The sequence below is a fragment of the Mirounga leonina genome, unplaced genomic scaffold (genome assembly GCF_011800145.1).
Source record: "Mirounga leonina isolate KUSES-001 unplaced genomic scaffold, KU_Mleo_1.0 Mir_127, whole genome shotgun sequence".
NCBI lineage: Eukaryota > Metazoa > Chordata > Mammalia > Carnivora > Phocidae > Mirounga > Mirounga leonina.
In genome coordinates, this window is record NW_023270316.1 from 15,143,664 (window position 1) to 15,163,391 (window position 19,728).

General features: G+C 45.7%; 1 protein-coding gene across 1 annotated transcript in view; it reads left to right on the forward strand.

Annotated features, from left to right (window-relative positions):
• ABCC4 (ATP binding cassette subfamily C member 4) overlaps positions 1 to 19,728 on the forward strand; it is a 247,301-nt gene that overhangs the window by 38,820 nt on the left and 188,753 nt on the right. Inside the window, exon 4 of the mRNA XM_035003178.1 lies at positions 8,275 to 8,499. Coding sequence (XP_034859069.1) covers positions 8,275 to 8,499 — 225 coding nt within the window. The remainder of the gene's footprint in view (positions 1 to 8,274; positions 8,500 to 19,728) is intronic.

The window sequence follows — 19,728 nt, forward strand, 5'->3', positions numbered from 1 at the left end:
CTCGCTAGCAGTGTTACTAGCAGCAGCAGAGGCTCATATTCTGTAGTAACAGCAACAACATTAGTAGTTCATACTCAGTGGTAATAGAACTATTAGTAGCAGTTTTGGCAGGGGCTCATACTCCGAGGTGGCGGCGGCAGGGGCAACAGCAGTACTGGTAGTAGTGCAGTAGTGTAATAATAAGTACTTGAAAACTCTCAAACTGCTGCAAGGGGGGCGCCTGGGTGGCTCAGTCGGTTAAGCGTCTGCCTTCAGCTCAGGTCATGATCCTGGGGTCCTGGGATCGAGCCCCGCATCGGGCTCCCTGCTCGGCGGGGGGCCTGCTTCTCCCTCTGCCACTCCCCCTGCTTGTGTTCCCTCTCTCACTGTGTCTCTCTGTCAAATAAGTAAATGAAATCTTTAAAAAAAAAAAAAAAGCTACAGGGGTGGTAGGGGAGAAACCGTGTGTGAAAATGTATGAAGCAGCTGAGAGAAGAGCACAGAGCTATTGCCAGAGAAAAAACATCTCCTCTCGGCTCTCTGACCATCGTGGGTGGGGGCCTTGGCAAGAGAAGGCGTCAGGACAGAACACAAAGAGCGCTCATCTGGCAAATTCGGAATGTTTTGCTTCAGAAACCAAGCTGGTCACTTGCATGCCACATGACCCTAAGTCCATCCATGCCCTCCTGTGCCGCCGTTATCCATATCCATGGAAACTCCTGCCTGGTCTACCTCAGAGGGATCCAGGGACAAGTAAATGGGATGCAACAGCTCACAGTGTCCGGAAACCAGCATCAAATCGGTATAAAGGAAGATCACCCTTACTCTACATGAGTCCTGGGAAGAGACCTAGTCCATTCTTGATGGCAGAGGCTGGTTTCACACAGGACTTGGAAAACCCACTGCTCCCCGACAGGCAACAATGGTAGAACAAGAACTCTTGAGAAAAGTTGCTCATAAAAGCCAACTTTTCTAAGGAGTTGCCAGAAGTTTCACTTCTAAGCAGATTTTTTTGTTTTAATTTAACCATTATGAATGCAACCTTTTAAAAAATGAGTCACCTCCTTCCCTGACATCTCAAAGAAAATGGGGGAGAGGCATTACCTTTGTTTGTAACTCGGGGTCATCACTGTGGATACCACTAACCTAATGCTACACTCCCAAGAACAGGCAGGGTGTACGCAGCGGGTCTGCCCTGCAGGTCTCCTCCGCTTCCTCATCTGGCCCTTGCTGTGCAGCCCCCCCCCCCCCCCCCCTGTTGGCTACCAGCAGCCACTCCTCAGCCCCCTGGGTTAAACAGAGGCGGAGGGCGCTTGGAACAGAGTAGGGACATAAATGCAAAGGCCCAGGGACATAAATGCAGAGGCCCAGGACAGCTCTCGAGGGATCAGCCCTGAGTCGAGGGACAACCTCGGGGCGGTGGGGGAGACAACCTCAAAAGATTTGGTTAACTTCTTGCCCATCAGCTGAGTTCCAGCATAAAGATGTAGGCAAACATTTGCCTCCCTGCAGCCTCCACCTGGATCAGAAACAATTCGCAAAAGTGGCCTCAGACAAAGGCCAAGTCACTGATCAATGCCCGCAGCACCTGGGGCCGTTTCCAAAGGTCACTGGTAGAGTGACCTAACCCCACCCCCACCCCCCCGGCCACTCCTCCCCTCTCAGGGCAAGGGGACTGGGAGAACCCACCCCGCTAACACCAGCAGGCAGAGACCGCCTCTCTCACAGATAAGGCCCTGGGTGGTGTGGGGAGACAGTCTCTACTGCTGTCTGCCCCAAAAAGAGCCTTCAGACTCCTCCTCCCTACCCTCAGGGCTCTAGACAGGAGGACACTTGCTCTGTCCCCACCACGTCCCCATGGAGGTGCACACAGGGGCCAGGCGTGCTGGGGGCTCGCTGGCTGTTGTTTTCTGGTTAGCGTCGGCCTGCAAGAACGCCGCGTTCGACATCAGCATGGAACTTGTTTCTGCGAGCCTTACAAGCATTCCTCAATTCTCACATGACGGAGATTTTCACTCCTTTGAAATCCAACCTCCAAAGCCTCGCCCTGGCCTGCATCACCGTGCCTCTCCCCACTGGTGGCTGCCAGGAGCGCCCGGGGAAGGCCCTGCCCACGCGTTGCTTGGTAACACTGCTATGCTTGCAAACCACGGATAATCAGCGAGCCTCAACCTTTTGAGAAAATCGAAAGGTTGAGTTTAGACCCTCCACTACCTAAAATATGAAGACCAACAAGCAGCAGAGAAGATCACAAAATGGGAAGCTGCTTCATTAAATCAACTATTACACTAGCACTCATCCCACCTAACTCAGGAACTACCTTTAACCACTGAAAACCCAAAACAGCCCCTGAAAGTGATTTTGAACTGTGACAGATCCTTCCTCGCTCCACCATACAAAAGCATTTCTCATGTCTCCAAAACAGCATTGTGTCAACAGGCGAATCTAGAAACACAAGGGTATCTGTGTTGGATTTCAGGCTCCTTTTACCGCCAGAGAAAATTCAAGGTTTACTTCTGGTCGAGCTCTAACACCGTGGGTTGCCTGAGCGTCCCGGCATCAGGACGCAGAGCCCCAGCACGTATTCTCTCAAAGACACAAAGTGAGCATGATCCCCACGGGTGCTGGTCACCGTGCTCGTCGAGGCCAGTGTCTCGTTTTCTGCTGGAGACCACCGAGATACCGGCTGCGTCACAGCATGAAGCAGCAAGCGCCCTCCGGTAGCAGCCCAGCCCCCCTGCACACGGGATGCGCCTGCTCCCAGCCAGGTCTGAGTCCACCCCAGACCGTCACGGTGCTACCCCGGGCCTGCTGCACACCCTGCGTATGGGAAAGCGCCCAAGCGCCCTCATCCTTGCCTAGCAAGGGCTCGCCCCCGAGAGACTCACAGACTCCATCTCTCGTCAGGGAGCCGGGCACCTGCTGAGTAACAACAGAGAGAGCTCGGCCTCTGCCCAGATCATCCGAGCCCCATCTGAGACCCCGGCCTTCCTGCTGGTCCGTCTCCAGGAGCTCATCGAGAACGGGGCCTTAGGCATGTGGGTGGCTGTTTACAGACTTCCGCACCGGGGCAGCCACACGCGCATCCTCTAGGGGGCGGTAACGAGTAGAAGGTGGCTTTCTGAAGGGCTCCGGATGGATCGAACACACCGTGCTGCTACCGCGGGTGTCAGCGCCCGAGCCCCGTCCAGCAGCCAGGGGACACCCACACCCGAGCTCTGCCCAAATTTACAGTCCCGCCTGACTTCCTGTCGCCCAAGCCAAGTTCAAGATGCACGTGTCTGAGAGCTGATGTCAGAGCTCTCGAGACAAGCCTTCCTGCCACTGGATGGGCGGTCAGCCGCGGAGACGGTCAGGCTCGCCAGTCACAGCAGCCACGATGGCATCGCGGCTCTGTCCGTGCGCTGCGGGACCCGGGCACACCGTGTAACGACCTGGCACTATGTGGCTTCTTTCCTAAGATGCAGATAAAACTAATACTCGCCCCTCGTCTCAGCTGGCCAAAGGAATAAAAGTATTATCACATGTAGTTTCTTTTTTTTTTTTTTTAGAATTTTATTTATGTATTTATTTGACAGAGAGAGACACAGCAAGAAAGGGAACACATGCAGGGGGAGTGGGAGAGGGAGAAGCAGGCTTCCCGTCGAGCAGGGAGCCCGATGCGGGACTCGATCCCAGGACTCTGCGATTTAAGGACTGAGCCACCCAGGCGCCCCACCCCTGTAGCTTTTTAAGAACACTTAAAAATATAAACCTAGAATATGATTGAAGGGTAGCAGAATATGCCATCCCAGAATATGCCTTTTTGGGATACAGATTATTTTGAGCTGATTAATTTTTTTTTTAAACGAAGCTCCATGCCCAATGTGGGGCCTGAACTCACAACCCTGAGACCAAGAGTCTCATCTTCCACCCGCTGAGCCAGCCAGGCGCCCCTGAGCAGATTGGTTTTGAGAAGCATCAGCCACAGAAGCTCTGAAAACAGAGCAGAAGGTTATCCTTCTGTAAGGGACAGTTAATTTTATAAAGGAAACCTACATTTATAAGGATGTCTCCCTCTTTGTGCCAGGAAGACAAGGGTGGTTTTTAAAAAAAATTTTTCTTTTTTTTTAAAGATTTTATTTATTTGAGAGAGAGAGTGAGAGAGAGAGAGCACAAGAGGGGGGAGCGGGAGAGGGAGAAGCAGACTCCCCGCTGAGCAGGGAGCCCGATACGGGACTTGATCCTGGGACTCCAGGATCATGACCTGAGCCGAAGGCAGTCGCTTAACCAACTGAGCCACCCAGGCGCCCGACAAGGGTGGTTTTAAATCACAAGAGAATCCTATCCTCGGAGAAGTCTTTGAGACGACTTAAATCGGCACAATAAGCCTTACCCCTGTTTCCCATGCTTTTCCGGTTAAACCCCCATGGCAGTGGTTCTGGCCTCTGGGATTTACTCTGTTTTTCCTGGGGGCTCTCCCATGTATGCTGGAGGTATGCCTGTTCATAAACTTCTGTTGGTTTCTCTCCTGTTAATCTGTCTTTTGTTACAGAGGATTTCAGCCCAGAGCTCAGAAGGGTCGAGGGAAAATGGCTATTCCTCCCCTGTGGATTAAGCTTGCATGTCCCCCTAAGCCAGCTTCAGTGGGTATCAACTCATGACCGGTCTTGACCCATCTGGACCCCACTCACTCTCATGCTTCCCAAGATTATTTTCAAGCAGTTCTTAAGTACTGCATCACTTTATCTGTATTTTAGTGTGTATCTTTAAATACTATGGACTCTTTCCCCTATATAATCTAATGCCATTATTATGCATAAACATTAACACTGATACTAGATATCATCAGTATCTAGCTAGTGCTCACATTTCTTTCTTTTTTTTCCCTTGCAGCTTGAATCCGTATCCAAATCAGGTGCATTTGGTTGATAGAGGCTGTTTGGGTTCCTTTCCATTCTCTCTCACTATAATTTTATTTATTTTTTCTAATCAAATACTTGACACCGAGTTGTTTGTCCCATAGAGAGTCCCACAGTCAGGCTTTGGCCTATCACTTAGGCCCTGTATCATTGAACATGTTCTTCTGGAAACTTAAATTGGTGGCTAGATCTAGAAGCTTGATCTGACTCAGTTTTTTTTTCCTCTTCTTGTCCTTGGCAGATTTGCTTCATAGGTCTGGTGGTGTGCCTCGCGTGTTAGGTACATCGTGTCTGCTTGTCTTTATTGTGTGGGTGATGGTAGGAGCACTATTCATGATAATTGCTCAAGATCCATTAATTTACTAGGCTGTTGCAAAATGGGGTGGTTCTCATTCTTCCTGTGTTCATTCACTGCTTTTCCTCTGTTAACCTTAAGAGTAGAACTTCCTAGGGTGCCTGGGTGGCTCAGTTGGTTAAGCAACTGCCTTCGGCTCAGGTCATGATCCTGGAGTCCCGGGATCGAGTCCCGCATCGGGCTCCCTGCTCAGCGAGGAGCCTGCTTCTCCCTCTGACCCTCCCCCCTCTCATGTACTCTCTCTCATTCTCGCTCTTTCAAATAAATAAATAAATCTTAAAAAAAAAAAGAAAAAAAAAGAATAGAACTTCCTAGTTATGTTACCGCAAAAATGGGTTTATTCAGGCATGGCAGACAGTTGCAGTCTGGGACAAGCAAGCTCTGGCCAAACCGTAGGCAAGTCCGCCCAACACTCTTTTATGGGAGAAAGTAGGAAGTTGGGAGGGGCTGTTCTAAACAGGCTTACCCTTTTGCTGTTACGGTTCACTCGATAATTTTTGTCTGATAGCTTGTTTCTATTTCCGTGTTTTCTTTCTTTTCTCATGGATCAGGCATGGTGGGGTTGGGCAAGAAATGTTTCCTGTACATGGGACAACCATGCCCACGGGGGAGGTTTTGGCATCTAGCCATGTAATAAGTTACCCTCAAAAGCAAGAGGTTGTGGGGGGCGGTTTGAGATGTCAGGGGTTTCAGGGAGCTGAATGCCGAATACTCCATTAAGAAGTACCTGCTGCAAAGACTCTGAAACGCTGGTAGGACCTTGAATCATGAGGTGTTGTGGTATCATATTGGGCTAGAAATCCCTCATGGTTTTACAATCAAGAAGAATTCCTGTGAAGGAGTAATAAAGACCATATTCTCATTTGGTTTGTGGGAAGGATCTTCACCGGGCAGAGATGGGCATGTTTGCTCGAACAAGTTTTGACCTTGCTCCTGCTCTCCAGAAAGTTTTAATATGGTTAGTTTCAAGATTGATAATACCTATTTTCCTGCGTTTATTTCTTTGTAGCTGAGGGTGAGGATTGAGAACGGACAGATGAGTGGGAAGCTAGGTGCTGCAAGCTGGCATTCCTCATTAGTGAGCCCGTTTGTTTGATTAAGTACTGTCAGCAGAAAAATCCAAGGTGCTTGGGTGGTAGTGCTCTACCTTTATTTTGTGCTCTTTTTCACTGGGTTTGTTGCATCTATCCATTTTCTCTCTGAGGGGTGACTCTGATTATATTTTCCTATGCCCATGCCCATATTAGGCTCAAATGGAGAGCCGAGGACCAGAGATGATCCTAAGTTTTAGGAAAGTTTGGGCCGGCAGGTGTTACCTCTGGGCTCCCAGTAGGCAGCCCCAGGGTGACGTACTGCTGACCTGGGCTGGGGCCGCCCATGTGTATGTACAGTTTGATGTTCTCACTTTGCTGTGGAAACTTCCAGATCTTCATCTCAGTAATCCCATAAACTGTTTTATGGCCCGCTGTATTTGGGTTGCTTTCATAAACTCTCAATGCTTCTTGGGACGAATGATTGGACATGCTTCACATGTAACAGTGAGCCTTTGTGTTCTTGAGATCTGATTGTCTTCAATGAGCAGCATTTCCTTGTAGTAGAAAAGTGCCATGACCTCATGAAAGGTGAGGCTGGAGGTGAAGTTTGTGAACGAGTGTGTGCATGAGTATGCGGTGTTGGGGTTTATAATGTCACACCCATCTCAGGGATGGGAACAGCTTTCTGTAAATATCCTGAAGGGGCACTAGTTGGGTGAGAAGAATATGCATGTCAGTTGTGTTTCGGGTTTGGGTTTTTGGGGTTCCCTTGCCCTTCTGGGCTATGGGTTCCTCCCTCGGGACAGATGGAGGAGAGCCACCAGAAGCAAACCTGTTGGTTGTTTGCCAGTCTGTGTTAATAAGGACAGGTTGCTCAAGAGGAAATGTTTCAAAGTCGAGTTCTTGAAAGATTTCCAAACTTTTGGCATTAGATGAAGTGAGGTGGAGGGCCTGTGTGTTTACTTTTGGCGACATGCATTTGCACCGAGTGTTTGGTATTCTTTGATGCCAGAGGAAGGTACCTTACAAGAGTGGATGTAGGTTGTGGGGTGGAGCGGCCATCTGGCATGGAGGGGCAAGTTTTGCCGTTTCTTTGTCTTTAGTTTTAGGGGAAGAAAATTGCTTTCCTTAAGTCTTATTTAGGAGGTAAGCCCCAGTGCTTTCTTAACTCAGTGGTGTAGGATTTTAATTTTTTGCCTTGGGGAATGGAGGATTGTTAAAATTCTTCAAAACCAGCACCTGCAATGTATGGCTGATGGCGAACCAGGGATGGCATTATTTTGAGCTTGCCTTCTGCTGTGTTAAATTTTTGACTCCGAGGCGGCGCTGCTCAGCTTCTAGGGGTAGAGACATTCAAGACTGTGGCTGAGAGCCTGGGAGCCTCCTGAGCCTGGTCCTTTTCCTTACTCCAACAGAACTTGGAGACTGGACTCCGTTCTTTCGATCTACTGACACGTGGAATTTGGGGTTGGGCCCGGATCTGTATTTGCGCCAATATCTCCATTCTTTTAATGGCTCTTTTAATGCAGAAGGGGTTTGCAAGAGTGTGCCTCCCATGAGCGAGCCATTTGTGACTTTGCTTTGGGCTGGGATGTTAACAGTGGAGACCCCATGGGCAGGCTGTGAGCTGGGGCTGCCCACCTGTGAGCACATGCCTTACCATTCTTTTGCCACTTTTTTCCTTACTCATCTTGGCCAAGACTTATCTGGTAGTCTGCCAAATGCGTTCTAAACACGGGTTGCGATATTTTTCGAGGACCCTCAGTGTACCCAAGCACGATGAACTAAAGTTTTATGGCTTTTGCTCTTAGAATATTGGCTGAAGGTTAAACTATTATGTGCTTGTCTTACATAAGAGAGGGGTTCTGTTTTTCTTTGGGATTAGTGATGAATGTAGCACTTTGTTAAAATGCCTTTTTAACATGCTAGTAATAAACGCAAAGCTATGTTAAGAAAAACTGATAGGATCTGTATTTCTAATTACGGCTTTCTCCTTTCCTTTTAGGAAGGCACCAAAGTAGTCCAGCCCATATTTTTGGGGAAAATTATTAATTATTTTGAAAACCATGACCCCACTAATTCTGTGGCTTTGCATGAAGCCTACATGTATGCCACGGTGCTGACCATCTGTACGCTCATCCTGGCCATATTGCACCATTTATACTTCTATCATGTTCAGTGCGCGGGCATGAGGCTACGCGTCGCCATGTGCCATATGATTTATCGGAAGGTAAGTGCCATTTGGTATCAGAATGTCTACCTCACCCAAAGCACCAAAAGCATTTTGGGAAAGTTCATAAATTAAAAATGTTGTAAAAAGGATCTCTATTTTTATTTCTTTATTTCAAGGCGGGGGGCACAGGGAGAGAGAGAACCCCAGGCAGACTCCACGCCCAGCACGGAACTGGACGCGGAGCCCGACTCAGGGCCAGTCTCAGGACCCTGAGTCATTGCTCCTGAGCTGAAATCAAGAGTTGGACACTGAACCGACTGAGCCACCCAGGCATCCCATTAAATAAAATCTTGAAAAAAAAAAAAGAAAAGAAAAAAAATAGTTGATGTTTGGGATGAAACTTTAAACTTTACATTGTCTTTAGTAATTTTGGAGAGAACTTATGTTCTGCTTTATATTGCTTTCCATTCAAGTTACTATTTTATGCATTATTTTCTTCTCTTTAGTGTACATTTCAGCAGTTTTAATGACAAGACCCCGTTTGACGTATTCAGTGTTTTGTATTGAGAAATGCCATTAAGTTCTCCCATAGTTTCCCTGGTCTTAAGTATTATGAAGGGAGTGAGGATTTCAGGTGTCTTTACCGAGGAGTTGCCACAGACAGAAGAAGTGATGAAAACTGAAGGGCCCTTTACAAACTGGACCCTGGATATCTCTTTGCTTTGGGCCGTTTGCTTTAAAAACAAAAACAAAAACACTCCATTTTAACTGTATTGTGTACTTGAAATTTGCTAAGAAAGTTTGATCTTAAGCGTTCCTGCCATACACACAAAAGGATAACTATGTAAAGTGATGGATATATTAGCTTGACTGTAGTACTCATTTTCCAGTGTAGATCTGTCAAAAGATGACGTTACACCTTAACTATATACAATATTTTTTAAGTTTTTTTTTTTTTTTTTTTTAAGTAATCATCTTTGCACCCATTGTGGGCTCCAGCTTATGACCCTGAGATCAAGAGTCCCATGCTTTTCTGACTGTGCCAGCCAGGTGCCCAATATATACAATTTTTATTTAAAAAAAAAAAATCCTTATTGAAAGTTAAAGCCAAACAATTTAAATTTAAAATATTGCTTTTTTTTTTTTTTTAAAGATTTATTTATTTATTAGAGAGAGAGAGAGCATGAGAGGGGGAGAGTCACAGGGAGAAGCAGACTCCCCACTGAGCAGGGAGCCTGATGCGGGACTCGATCCTGGGACTCCAGGATCATGACCTGAGCTGAAAGCAGTCTGCTTAACTAACTGAGCCACCCAAGTGCCCCTAAAATATTGCTTTTTTAACCTAGTTGCTGCTTATCTAGAGCTTTTGTTTCTTTTTTTTTTTTTTTAAAGATTTTTTATTTATTTATTTGACAGAGAGAGACACAGCGAGAGAGGGAGCAGAAGCAGGGGGAGTGGGAGAGGGAGAAGCAGGCTTCCAGCTGAGCAGGGAGCCCGATGCGGGGCTCGATCCCAGGACCCTGGGATCATGACCTGAGCCGAAGGCAGGCGCTTAACGACTGAGCCACCCAGGTGCCCCTAGAGCTTCTGTTTCTTATGACTACTTTTCTTAGCAAAATGCAAGATGTCTTCTCCACCTCTTCCTCTGAGCAGAGTCTTATTAATGTTGGAGTTGTGTGAATCTGGGAGGCTTCTTACTGTCTGTGTAGGCTGTGACACGTAACCTCAGGTTCCTCCTCTGTGATGTGCAAATGGTAGCCCTGCCTGTCCGCCCCAGTCAAGGGGTCTTCGTTGCTGTCCTTCTCCTCCTCTTGGTTATTCTATTGTAGTCCCTTCTACCATGTAGGAGACTGGCCAATTTCTCTATAAATTAGCTAGATCATGCTTCGCTCCCATAAATAAATAGGACATTTCACTAGGACTCTACTGTGAAAACCTTCACCGGGGGATCCAGGTTTGAGGGGACAATTCAGTCCAACAAAGCTCTTGGCTGCCCAGGTGAGTTGGTGGGAGTTCACCTGTTTTTCTTTTTTAAAGATTTTATTTATTTATTTGACAGAGAGAGACACAGCGAGAGAGGGAACACAAGCAGGGGGAGTGGGAGAGGGAGAAGCAGGCTTGCCGCCGAGTAGGGAGTCCGATGCTGGGCTCGATCCCAGGACCCTGGGACCATGACCTGAGCCGAAGGCAGACGCTTAACGACTGAGCCACCCAGGCGCCCCTCACCTGTTTTTCTTACTCTTCCCACTAACGTTTTAGAACTCACCTTTGGGAAATCTGATCTGATCTGGCACATTTGCTGAATGTAAACCTCTCCCAGAGGTGTTAATTTCCTGGCTTGATTAGCCTAAAAGAATTGTCCCCTTACAGAGACTTACTTGGGTCAAACCATAGGCGTAAGCTGAAATTCCAGAAGCGTGGGAAAGACCGATTTCCTTAGGCACTGCCTTGCGGTCTAGAATCCTGCTGGGTGAAGAAATAGGACACTTTTTTCATCACAGGTGCACCGATTCCTTAGGGCAGAAGGCGGCACTGCAGTAAAGCTCTGAGAGGCCCCTCTGAACATTAGGCTCGTGCCCTACTCCTAATCCCTGGTTCTGGGAGAACTTCAAGCTGGGTGTCGTCACTGGAATGGCTGCTGAGTTCGTAGTGGTAGTTCATAATATTGCATGATGTCGTGGGATGTAGCCTGTATAAAAATGACTTATCCTTTGTTTTCCTTTGCACAGCTTTGGTAAAATTACACTTGGCTTTTGAGGTTTTTTCTTTTTTTTTTTAAGATTTTATTTTTTAAGGAATCTCTACACCCAACGTGGGGCTCGAACTCACAACCCTGTGGTCAAGCGGCGCACGCTTCCACCAACTGAGCCAGCCAGGGGCCTGGAGCATTTATTTATTTATTTACTTCTTGATTGATTGATTGTGGTAAAATATGCATAACGTAAAATTTACCGTTTTAACTCTTTTAAGTGGACCGTTCAGTGACGTTTAAGTACATTCACGTTGTTGTGAATGTACCTATCACCACTATACCACCATTCATCTCCAGAGCTTTCTCCTCTCCCTGGACTGAGGTTCTGTACTGGCTAAACACTGATCAGAGCACAGGAGGTAGGACCAGACTGGGGGAAGATGGTAGCTTCAGCCCAGGCAAGCCTGGATTGAGGACAGAGGATGATCTTCAGCCCCATCACTAGTAGAAATGGATCTGGCATTTGCCAGCCTGACCTTGGCTTCAGGCTTGGGTGCGAGTGAGCCTGAATGTTCTACGTCTCTAGAGCTAGGGCACACAGGATGGCATTCTCTGTAATCAGGATGGTCTTGTCCTATGGTACAGAGATTTTCTTGTATTACAAAATGTGTACGGCACAGAGATTTTTTTTCTTAAGATCTTAATTAAGCCTGAGGTGCCTGGGGCTCAGTCGTTAAGCATCTGCCTTCAGCTCAGATCATGGTCCCAGGGTCCTGGGATCGAGCCCCGCATCGGGCTTCCTGCTCGGCGGGAAGCCTGCTTCTCCCTCTCCCACTCTCCCTGCTTGTGTTCCCCTTCTCGCTGTGTCTTTCTCTGTCAAATAAATAAAATCTTAAAAAAAAAAAGGTCTTTATTAAGCCTGATTGGCCCTGGGTTTCCTGACTCTGTGTCCAGTTTGAAGAACTGAGACAGTTCCCATAGTGGACCTTGATGGTTGGTTTGCTTTGAATGCCAGGGAAATCCAGAGCTGTCAGCTTTTGAGTTCATGGATATTGTTCTCCCTCCTTGTTCCTTGGTGCAGACTTCCTTGCAGAATTGGATCATTTTGACCACACTTTTTATTCTGGCTAAAATCTCATCTTTACTCTCTTTAGAGTTACCCAAAGGATAGTTTGTGAGAGAGTATTTGTCTTTCTTTACTTGAACCTCTAAGATGAATGGACTCCCTGCAAACATCTGAGTTTCCTTTTATCCTCTATCATGGATCTGTCTTGGCAAGAGTTTATGTACACTAAACTCTCATTATTCACAGATTCTCTGTTTGCAGATTGCCTACTTGCTCAAATTTATTTGTAACCCCAAAATCAATACCTGGAGCTCTTTCACGGTCATTCTTGGGCATGCACATAGTCACTAAAATTTTGCATCACCTGACATGCATGTTCCCAGCTGGGGTCACCTTCTTGTTTCAGCTGTCCTACTGTAAACAAGAGTTCTTTTCACGGGCTGTTTATATGTTGTGCCTGTTTTCTGCACTTTTATGCTTTTTGTTGGTGATTTTGCTGTTTAAAATGGCCCCACACAAAATGCTAAGATGCTGTCTAGTGTTTCTGAGCACAGCAAGGCTGTGCTGTGCCTTGTGGAATAAATACGACACATGGTAGGGAGAAAATGCCTGTGTTAGATAAGCTTGGCTCAGTTTTTTTTTAAAAAGATTTTTATTTATTTATTTGACAGAGAGAACAAGCAGGGGGAGTGGGAGAGGGAGAAGCAGACTCCCCGCTGAGCAGGGAGCCAGATGCGGGGCTTGATCCCAGGACCCTGGGATCATGACCTGAGCCGAAGGCAGATGCTTAACCGACTGAGCCACCCAGGCGCCCCAAGTTGTTTCAAGTTATGAATTATTGTGCTTTTGGCGTGAGTCCAACGTTAATGAGTCAACAATGGACACACGTCAGGTTATGTGTATGTTGATCAATTTTTTTTTTTAATTTTATTTATTTATTTGCCAGAGAGAGAGAGAGCACAAGCAGGGGGAGTGGCAGGCAGAGGGAGAAGTAGGCTCCCCACTGAGCCCGATGCGGGACTCGATCCCAGGACCCTGGGATCACAATCTGAGCTGAAGGCAGATGCCCAACCAAATGAGCCACCCAGGCATCCCTGTTGATCAGTTGTTAAAATGTTATCAAAGGCTGGCAGAAACCGAATTCTGTATTTTCTCTGGGAGCAATTAGTATTCAGTAATTCATGGTCACAGTGACATAGCACACAACTACCACGAATGAGGAAAATCGACTACTGGGATTTATGCAGTGCATCCTAAGTGGGTGACTTCTGTAGATTAGTATCCTATGTAAAGAAATATTTTTACTTACCTCAGTGTATTTTTTATTTTTTAAAGATTTTATTTATTTATTCATGAGAGACAGAGAGAGAGAGGCAGAGGGAGAAGCAGGCTCCCAAGGAGCAGGGAGCCTGATGCGGGACTCGATCCCAGGACGCTGGGATCATGACCTGAGCCGAAGGCAGACGCTTAACCATCTGAGCCACCAGGCGCCCTCTCAGTGTATTTTTAATCAGTTAAGTGATAGAGTTGCATTAATTGATGTAGTTGCAGTATAATTTTTAGAATTCTGTAATTGGGAGAAAAAGGCGTGGTTTTTTGTATCTACAACATTTAGATCTCCTAGTCTTTCTGAGTGGACTCTTCCCTTTTCTAATCTTTTCTCTCAAGACCTTTTTCTCTTGACCATTTTACTTCTCCTTTCTAGACCCTTCTGCAGCTCAGTTGTATTTTAAGATCGGCATTCGGGACATGAGGCATTCTTTATCATAGACTCTGAAAAGGAAGTAGAAGGGCCCCATGCAGGGTGCAGAGCCAGCTTGCTGACTTCTCCTGAGCAATGTCTGCAACCTGCTGCAAGAAATGGAGCTCGATGGGACGCCTGGGTGGCTCAGTTGGTTAGTCATCTGCCTTTGGCTCGGGTCATGGTCCCGGGGTCCTAGGATCGAGTCCAGCAATGGCCTCCCTGCTCCACGGGGGGCCTGCTTCTCCCTTTCCCTGCCACTCCTCCTGCTTGTGCTCGCTGTCTCTGTCAAATAAATACATAAAATCTTAAAAAAAAAAATGGAGCTGGAGTTAAAACAAAACAAAACAAAACAAAACACTATGCACCAGAGTGTTGATTCTGAGGGAGGGAAGGTCCACCCCACACCTCCACCTCCTTCTGAAAGTTTGTTAGCATCTCACCCATATGATGTCAAGTCTATAGTTCTTGGACAGAACTTGATTTTGTTTTTATTTAACACTAACTTCATTTCAGTGTAGACACACTGCGTTGCTTTATATTTAGGCTGGACAACATGAAATTGCAGATATTTAACTGATGAGGGCTTGCAAAACAGCACTTTCGTATGGTTCAGTCCAGTATTTTGCCTATTAGTCGGTGGTTACATTTCCTTTCTGAAAATGTCGAGGGACTAGCATCTTGAGAGTACCACCACAGTGAAACTCTGAGGTATTTATGGAAATGGCTTGGGGGGGGTCTCCCTGGAAGTATGGGATACTTGGGTAGGAATTTCTCTTCTAATGGTATTTTGTAACCTTCTGACAAAAATAGAATGAGCTAGTAATGCTTCTTACATCGTTTAATGCTTTAAAATCTTTTCTTTCTTTAATATTTATTTTTTTTAAAGATTTATTTATTTATTTGTCAGAGAGAAAGAGAGAGAGCGTGCGCGAGCACAAGCAGGGGGAGCAACAGAGGGAGAAGGAGAAGCAGGCTCCCCACTGAACAAGGAGCCTGATGCGGGACTTGATCTCAGGACCCTGGGATCATGACCTGAGCCAAAGGCAGACACTTAACCGACTGAGCCACCCAGGTGTCCATAAACTTTTTTTTTTAAGTTTATTTATTTATAATCTCTACACTCAACGTGGAGCTCCAACTCATGGCCCTGAGATCAAGAGTTGAGTGCTCTATCAACTGAGCCAGCCAGGAGTCCCTAAAATCTTTCTTTTTAAACACATTTCTCCCTCCATTTTTCTCTTTTACTTATGATATAAACTTGGGTTGAACCTGTGCATTTTGCGAAAAGCTAATCTCTAGGGGCAATTTGTCAGTGTTCTAGTTTGCTAGGAAAGAGCTAGGAGGAGGCATTGGGTGCAGGTTTAATTTTCTGTTGGGAGTTTGGGCTAACAAAGCAAGTTAGGAGAGGCTGTTTGTTTTAGCTTTCTTTAATGGGGAAATTCCTGCTCTGGAGAGTTATGAGTATCTAGAATTGATTCTACCATCAGATACATTATCTGTTCTCTGAGGATGTGGTGGACACAGGAAGGGTAGGCTTTAGCTCAGTGGTTCCCAAACTCTGGTGCACAGTGGTCTCATTTGGGGAAATTTTTTTAAAACAACTCTGATGCCAGGTCCCTCTCCCCAGGCATTCTGTTTGAATTGGTATGGGGGGGTAGTTTTAAAAAATGACAAGTGATACTAATGGGCCTCAAAAACATGTTCGGCTTTTACTTTATATCTTATAACTAAGGTCTTTCAGCCCTTCTCAGTGGTGAATAACTCTTTCGAAATTGCAGCTGTTAAACCTCAAGCATGGTGGTGTTTATCAGGCTCCAGTGTCTTAGAATATGGACTGGGAATCTTAGTCGTGTTAAGTCAGGTGGACAAATACTTTGTAAAAGATACTGCACTGGGCTGGCTAGGGTAGGGACTGTGAGCATGGACTCTGAAAGCAGTCAGATTTGAGATCAAATCCCAATTTTGCCATTTGCTAAACCGGAATATTTTAGAGAAGTGAATTCATTTCTTAAGGTCTCCGTTTCCTGATCCTTAACATTTTATTTATTTACTTATTTAGAGCAAGCGGGAGGAAGGGCAGAGGGAGAATCTCAGGCAGACTACTGCTGAGCACGGAGCGTGTCCTGTGGCTCATGACCCTGAGATCATGACCTGAGCTGAAATCAAGAGTCAGATGCTTATCCGACTGAGCCACCCAGGGACCTCTCAGTTTCCTGATCTTTAAAGTGGGAATAAAGAATATCTGCTTCACATGGGGTTGTTGGTTGAACATTGGATATTAGCAGTCATGTAAAGTACGTGGTACAAAAGACATTTATGAAATTTAGGAGGGGAGTTGTAAACCTGGTGAGGCTGTGTAGTTGGACTGCTTTTGCATGAATCCTAGTTTTCCTCTTTCTAGCTATTTGCCTTGGGCAACCTGCTCTAAGCTTAAATTTTCTCATTTGTAAAGTGAAGGTACCTGATTACATTCCCACTAGGAATATGTGAGTTTTACTCAGTCTGTATCCTCATCAAGACCTGGTATTGTCAGTATTTTTAATTTTAGTTATTCATGGGTATGTAAAATAGTATCTCATTATGGTTTTAATCTTCACTTCATCGATGACTAATGATGCTCAGTATCTTTTTATGTGCTTCTTTGCTCTTCACGTATCTTTTTTTGGAAGTATCTGTTTAAGTATTTGCTGCCTCTCTTTTTCTCTTATATTGGGGTTTTTGTCTTATTGAATTGTACAAGTTCTGTATTTTCAGGATTCTAGTCCTTTGCCAGATATATAAATGGTAAACATTTTCTTTCAATCTCTGGCATGCCTTTCTATTTTTTTTAATATCTTTTGAGAAGTGGAATTTTTGTTCCACTTCTCGTTTTCGTTTTGATGAAGTAAGTCCTGTTTATCAGTTTTTTATGGTTATTGCTGCTTATGTTCTATCTGAGAAACCTTTGTCTATTTACTTATTTGGAGAGAGAGCCTGAGCCGGGGAGGGGAGTGCTGGCAGAGGGAGAGAGAGAACCTCAAGCCGGCTCCACACTCAGCTCGGAGCCTAATACGGGGCTTGATTCCACACCCCTGAGATCATGACACAACCAAAATCAAGAGTCAGATGCTCAACCGACTGAGCCACCCAGGCGCCCCTCCTTTAGCATTTCTTAGGGATAGGTCTGCAAGTGATGAATTCTGTTTCTGTTTATCTGAAAATCTGTTTTTCTCCCTTCTTTCTGAAGGCTATGCTGGCTGGATATTGTATTCTGAATTGATAGTTCTCTGTACCCCATTTAGTATGTAAAGGATATTGTTCTGTTGTCATCTGGCCTCCTTTGTTTTTAATAAGTCTTCCTGTATGTTTGTTTTCTCTGGCAGGTTTAAAAAAATTTTTTTTTCTTTTTTTTTTTAAAAGTTTCTTCTTAAAGAAAATTTAGATTTTTAGGAGATTGATAATGAACCCTAGGTGTGATTTCCCTTGAATTTATGCCTTTTGGGGTTTGTTGAACTTTTTGATCTTTAATTTCTTCTTTTTTTTTTTAAGATTTTATTTATTTATTTGACAGAGAGAGACAGTGAGAGAGGGAACACAAGCAGGGGGAGTGGGAGGGAGAAGCAGGCTTCCTGCAGAGCAGGGAGCCCCATGTGGGGGCTCAATCCCAGTCCCCTGGGATCATGACTTGAGCCGAAGGCAGATGCTCAAACAACTGAGCCACCCAGGTGCCCCTGATCTTTAATTTATTCTTTCTCTAAAAACTTTGGAAATATTTGGCCATTATATCTTTTATTTATTTTTTTATTTTTTTAATTTTTAAAAATATTTTTATTTATTTATTTGACAGAGAGATAGAGAGAACAGGTAGGCAAATAGGCAGGCAGAGGGAGAGGGAGAGGCAGGCTCCCCGCCGAGCAGGGAGCCTGATGCGGGGCTCGATCCCGGGACTCCAGGATCATGACCTGAGCTGAAGGTAGTCGCTTAACCAACTGAGCCACCCAGGCGCCCGGCCATTATATCTTTTAAAATATTATCTTCTGGTCCATTCTCACTTTTTCCTCTTTCTTGGATTCTCATTACGTGTATATTAGAACATTTGAAAGTGTCTGATAGTTCCCTCTTTTTGTTTCCCTTAATTTTATTCAGTTTTTTCTCTCTGTTCTTAAGATTGGCTAGTTTTCTTCTAATCAACCTGACTACCTTTTCTGTTATCTTTAAACTGTTACTAAGACCAGCTAGTGCGTTTTTTTCCCCCTAGTTTTGTACTTTTCAATTATAGAATGTCCACTTTGCTCTTTTTTTTTTTTAATATTATTTATTTATTTGACAGAGAGAGCACAAGCAGGGAGAGTGGCAGGCAGAGGGAGAGGGAGAAGCAGGCTCCCTGCAGAGCAAGGAGACTGATGTGGGACTCGATTCCAGAACCCCAAGATTATGACCTGAGCTGAAGGCAGTTGCTTAACCAACTGAGTCACCCAGGCGCACCACTTTGCTCTTTTTTTACAATTTGTAATTTTTCTGCCAAGGATCTGTTTACTCATATTTCTCTTTAATTCTTTGAATATATTTCCCTTCAACTCTTTAACATAAAATTAAAAAAAAATCCAATGTCTGGGTCAAACTTTCTTTTTATTCTTATTTATATATTTGGAGGATTTGCTTTTTATTAGGAAAACTGCTTTCTTTCTTGCTGTGGTTTACATTTTCCTGTTTCTTTTTTTCTTTTTGCATCTCTAAGACTTAAAATTTATTGGACATTATGAATGCCACATTGCAGGTCTGCATTCTGATCGTCTTTTGAGAATGTTGCATTTTGCATTAATAGGTCACTTACTGGCTGACCTCTTTCAACCTGGCGTAGACTTGATTTATGCTTTGTTAGCTTCCATTTTTGGGAATTCTAAGGTGTTTTTTCCAAGCTTCTCCAGCTTGGTGGGTCTCAACCTTCAATCTCTGTGTCCTTTGTGGGTCCTTATTAGGCCTCGGTAGTAATCTTTTCTAGGATGAGTCTAGAGCAAATCTGTTTTAGAGAAGAGATTCTCAACCTCCGCACTACTGACATTTAGTAGGGCTGTTGGGGGGTGGTGGGTGGAGGGGACCCCATGCATTGTGGGATGTTCACCAGCAACTGTGGCCTCTACCCACTCGATGCCAGATGCATCTTTCTAGTTGTAACAACCAATAATGTCTCCAGACATCGCCAGATGTGCCCTGGGAGGTGGGGGCAAAATTGCCCCAGCTGAGAATCCCTGCTCCAGAGAGTGGTCTTTAATTCTAAGGTATGGTCTTCCTGGTGTCTCAGCTGCATTCCAGCCTTGCTGATGATTTATTAATAAAATTTCTCCACTCTGCCTGGGCAAGAACTCCGGTGCCCTAACTTGACCTTCCAGGCTCCTGTGTTCTGCTTGCTATTCCGTGCACCAGCTCTCTGGTGAGCCTTAGGCCGTGTTGACCTGGGCCTTTGTAGCCCTTCCCTCAGCTGAGGCCTTTACATCAGCATCCCTTCCCCGCCCCAGGACTCTGGGGACCCTTTCATTCATCCTCGGAGATGCCACCTGCTTGGGCCGACCCCAGCCTCACCTCTACCTCCGCAGCTCCGGGGGGGTGGGGTGGGGGCTGCCCTGTGTGGGCTTCATCCACCTCCCCACCACAGCTGGAAAATGGTCTGCTGGCTGAGAGCCAAGACAGCGGTAGTGTTGACCTCTTGGGTGTCCCTGCTCCCAGGGATCTGGCCTGCGCGGCCTGTTAGCTGGTGCCCGGACATGTAATTTTGCCCAGTTATGTACTTGCTTATGGCAGAGGTGG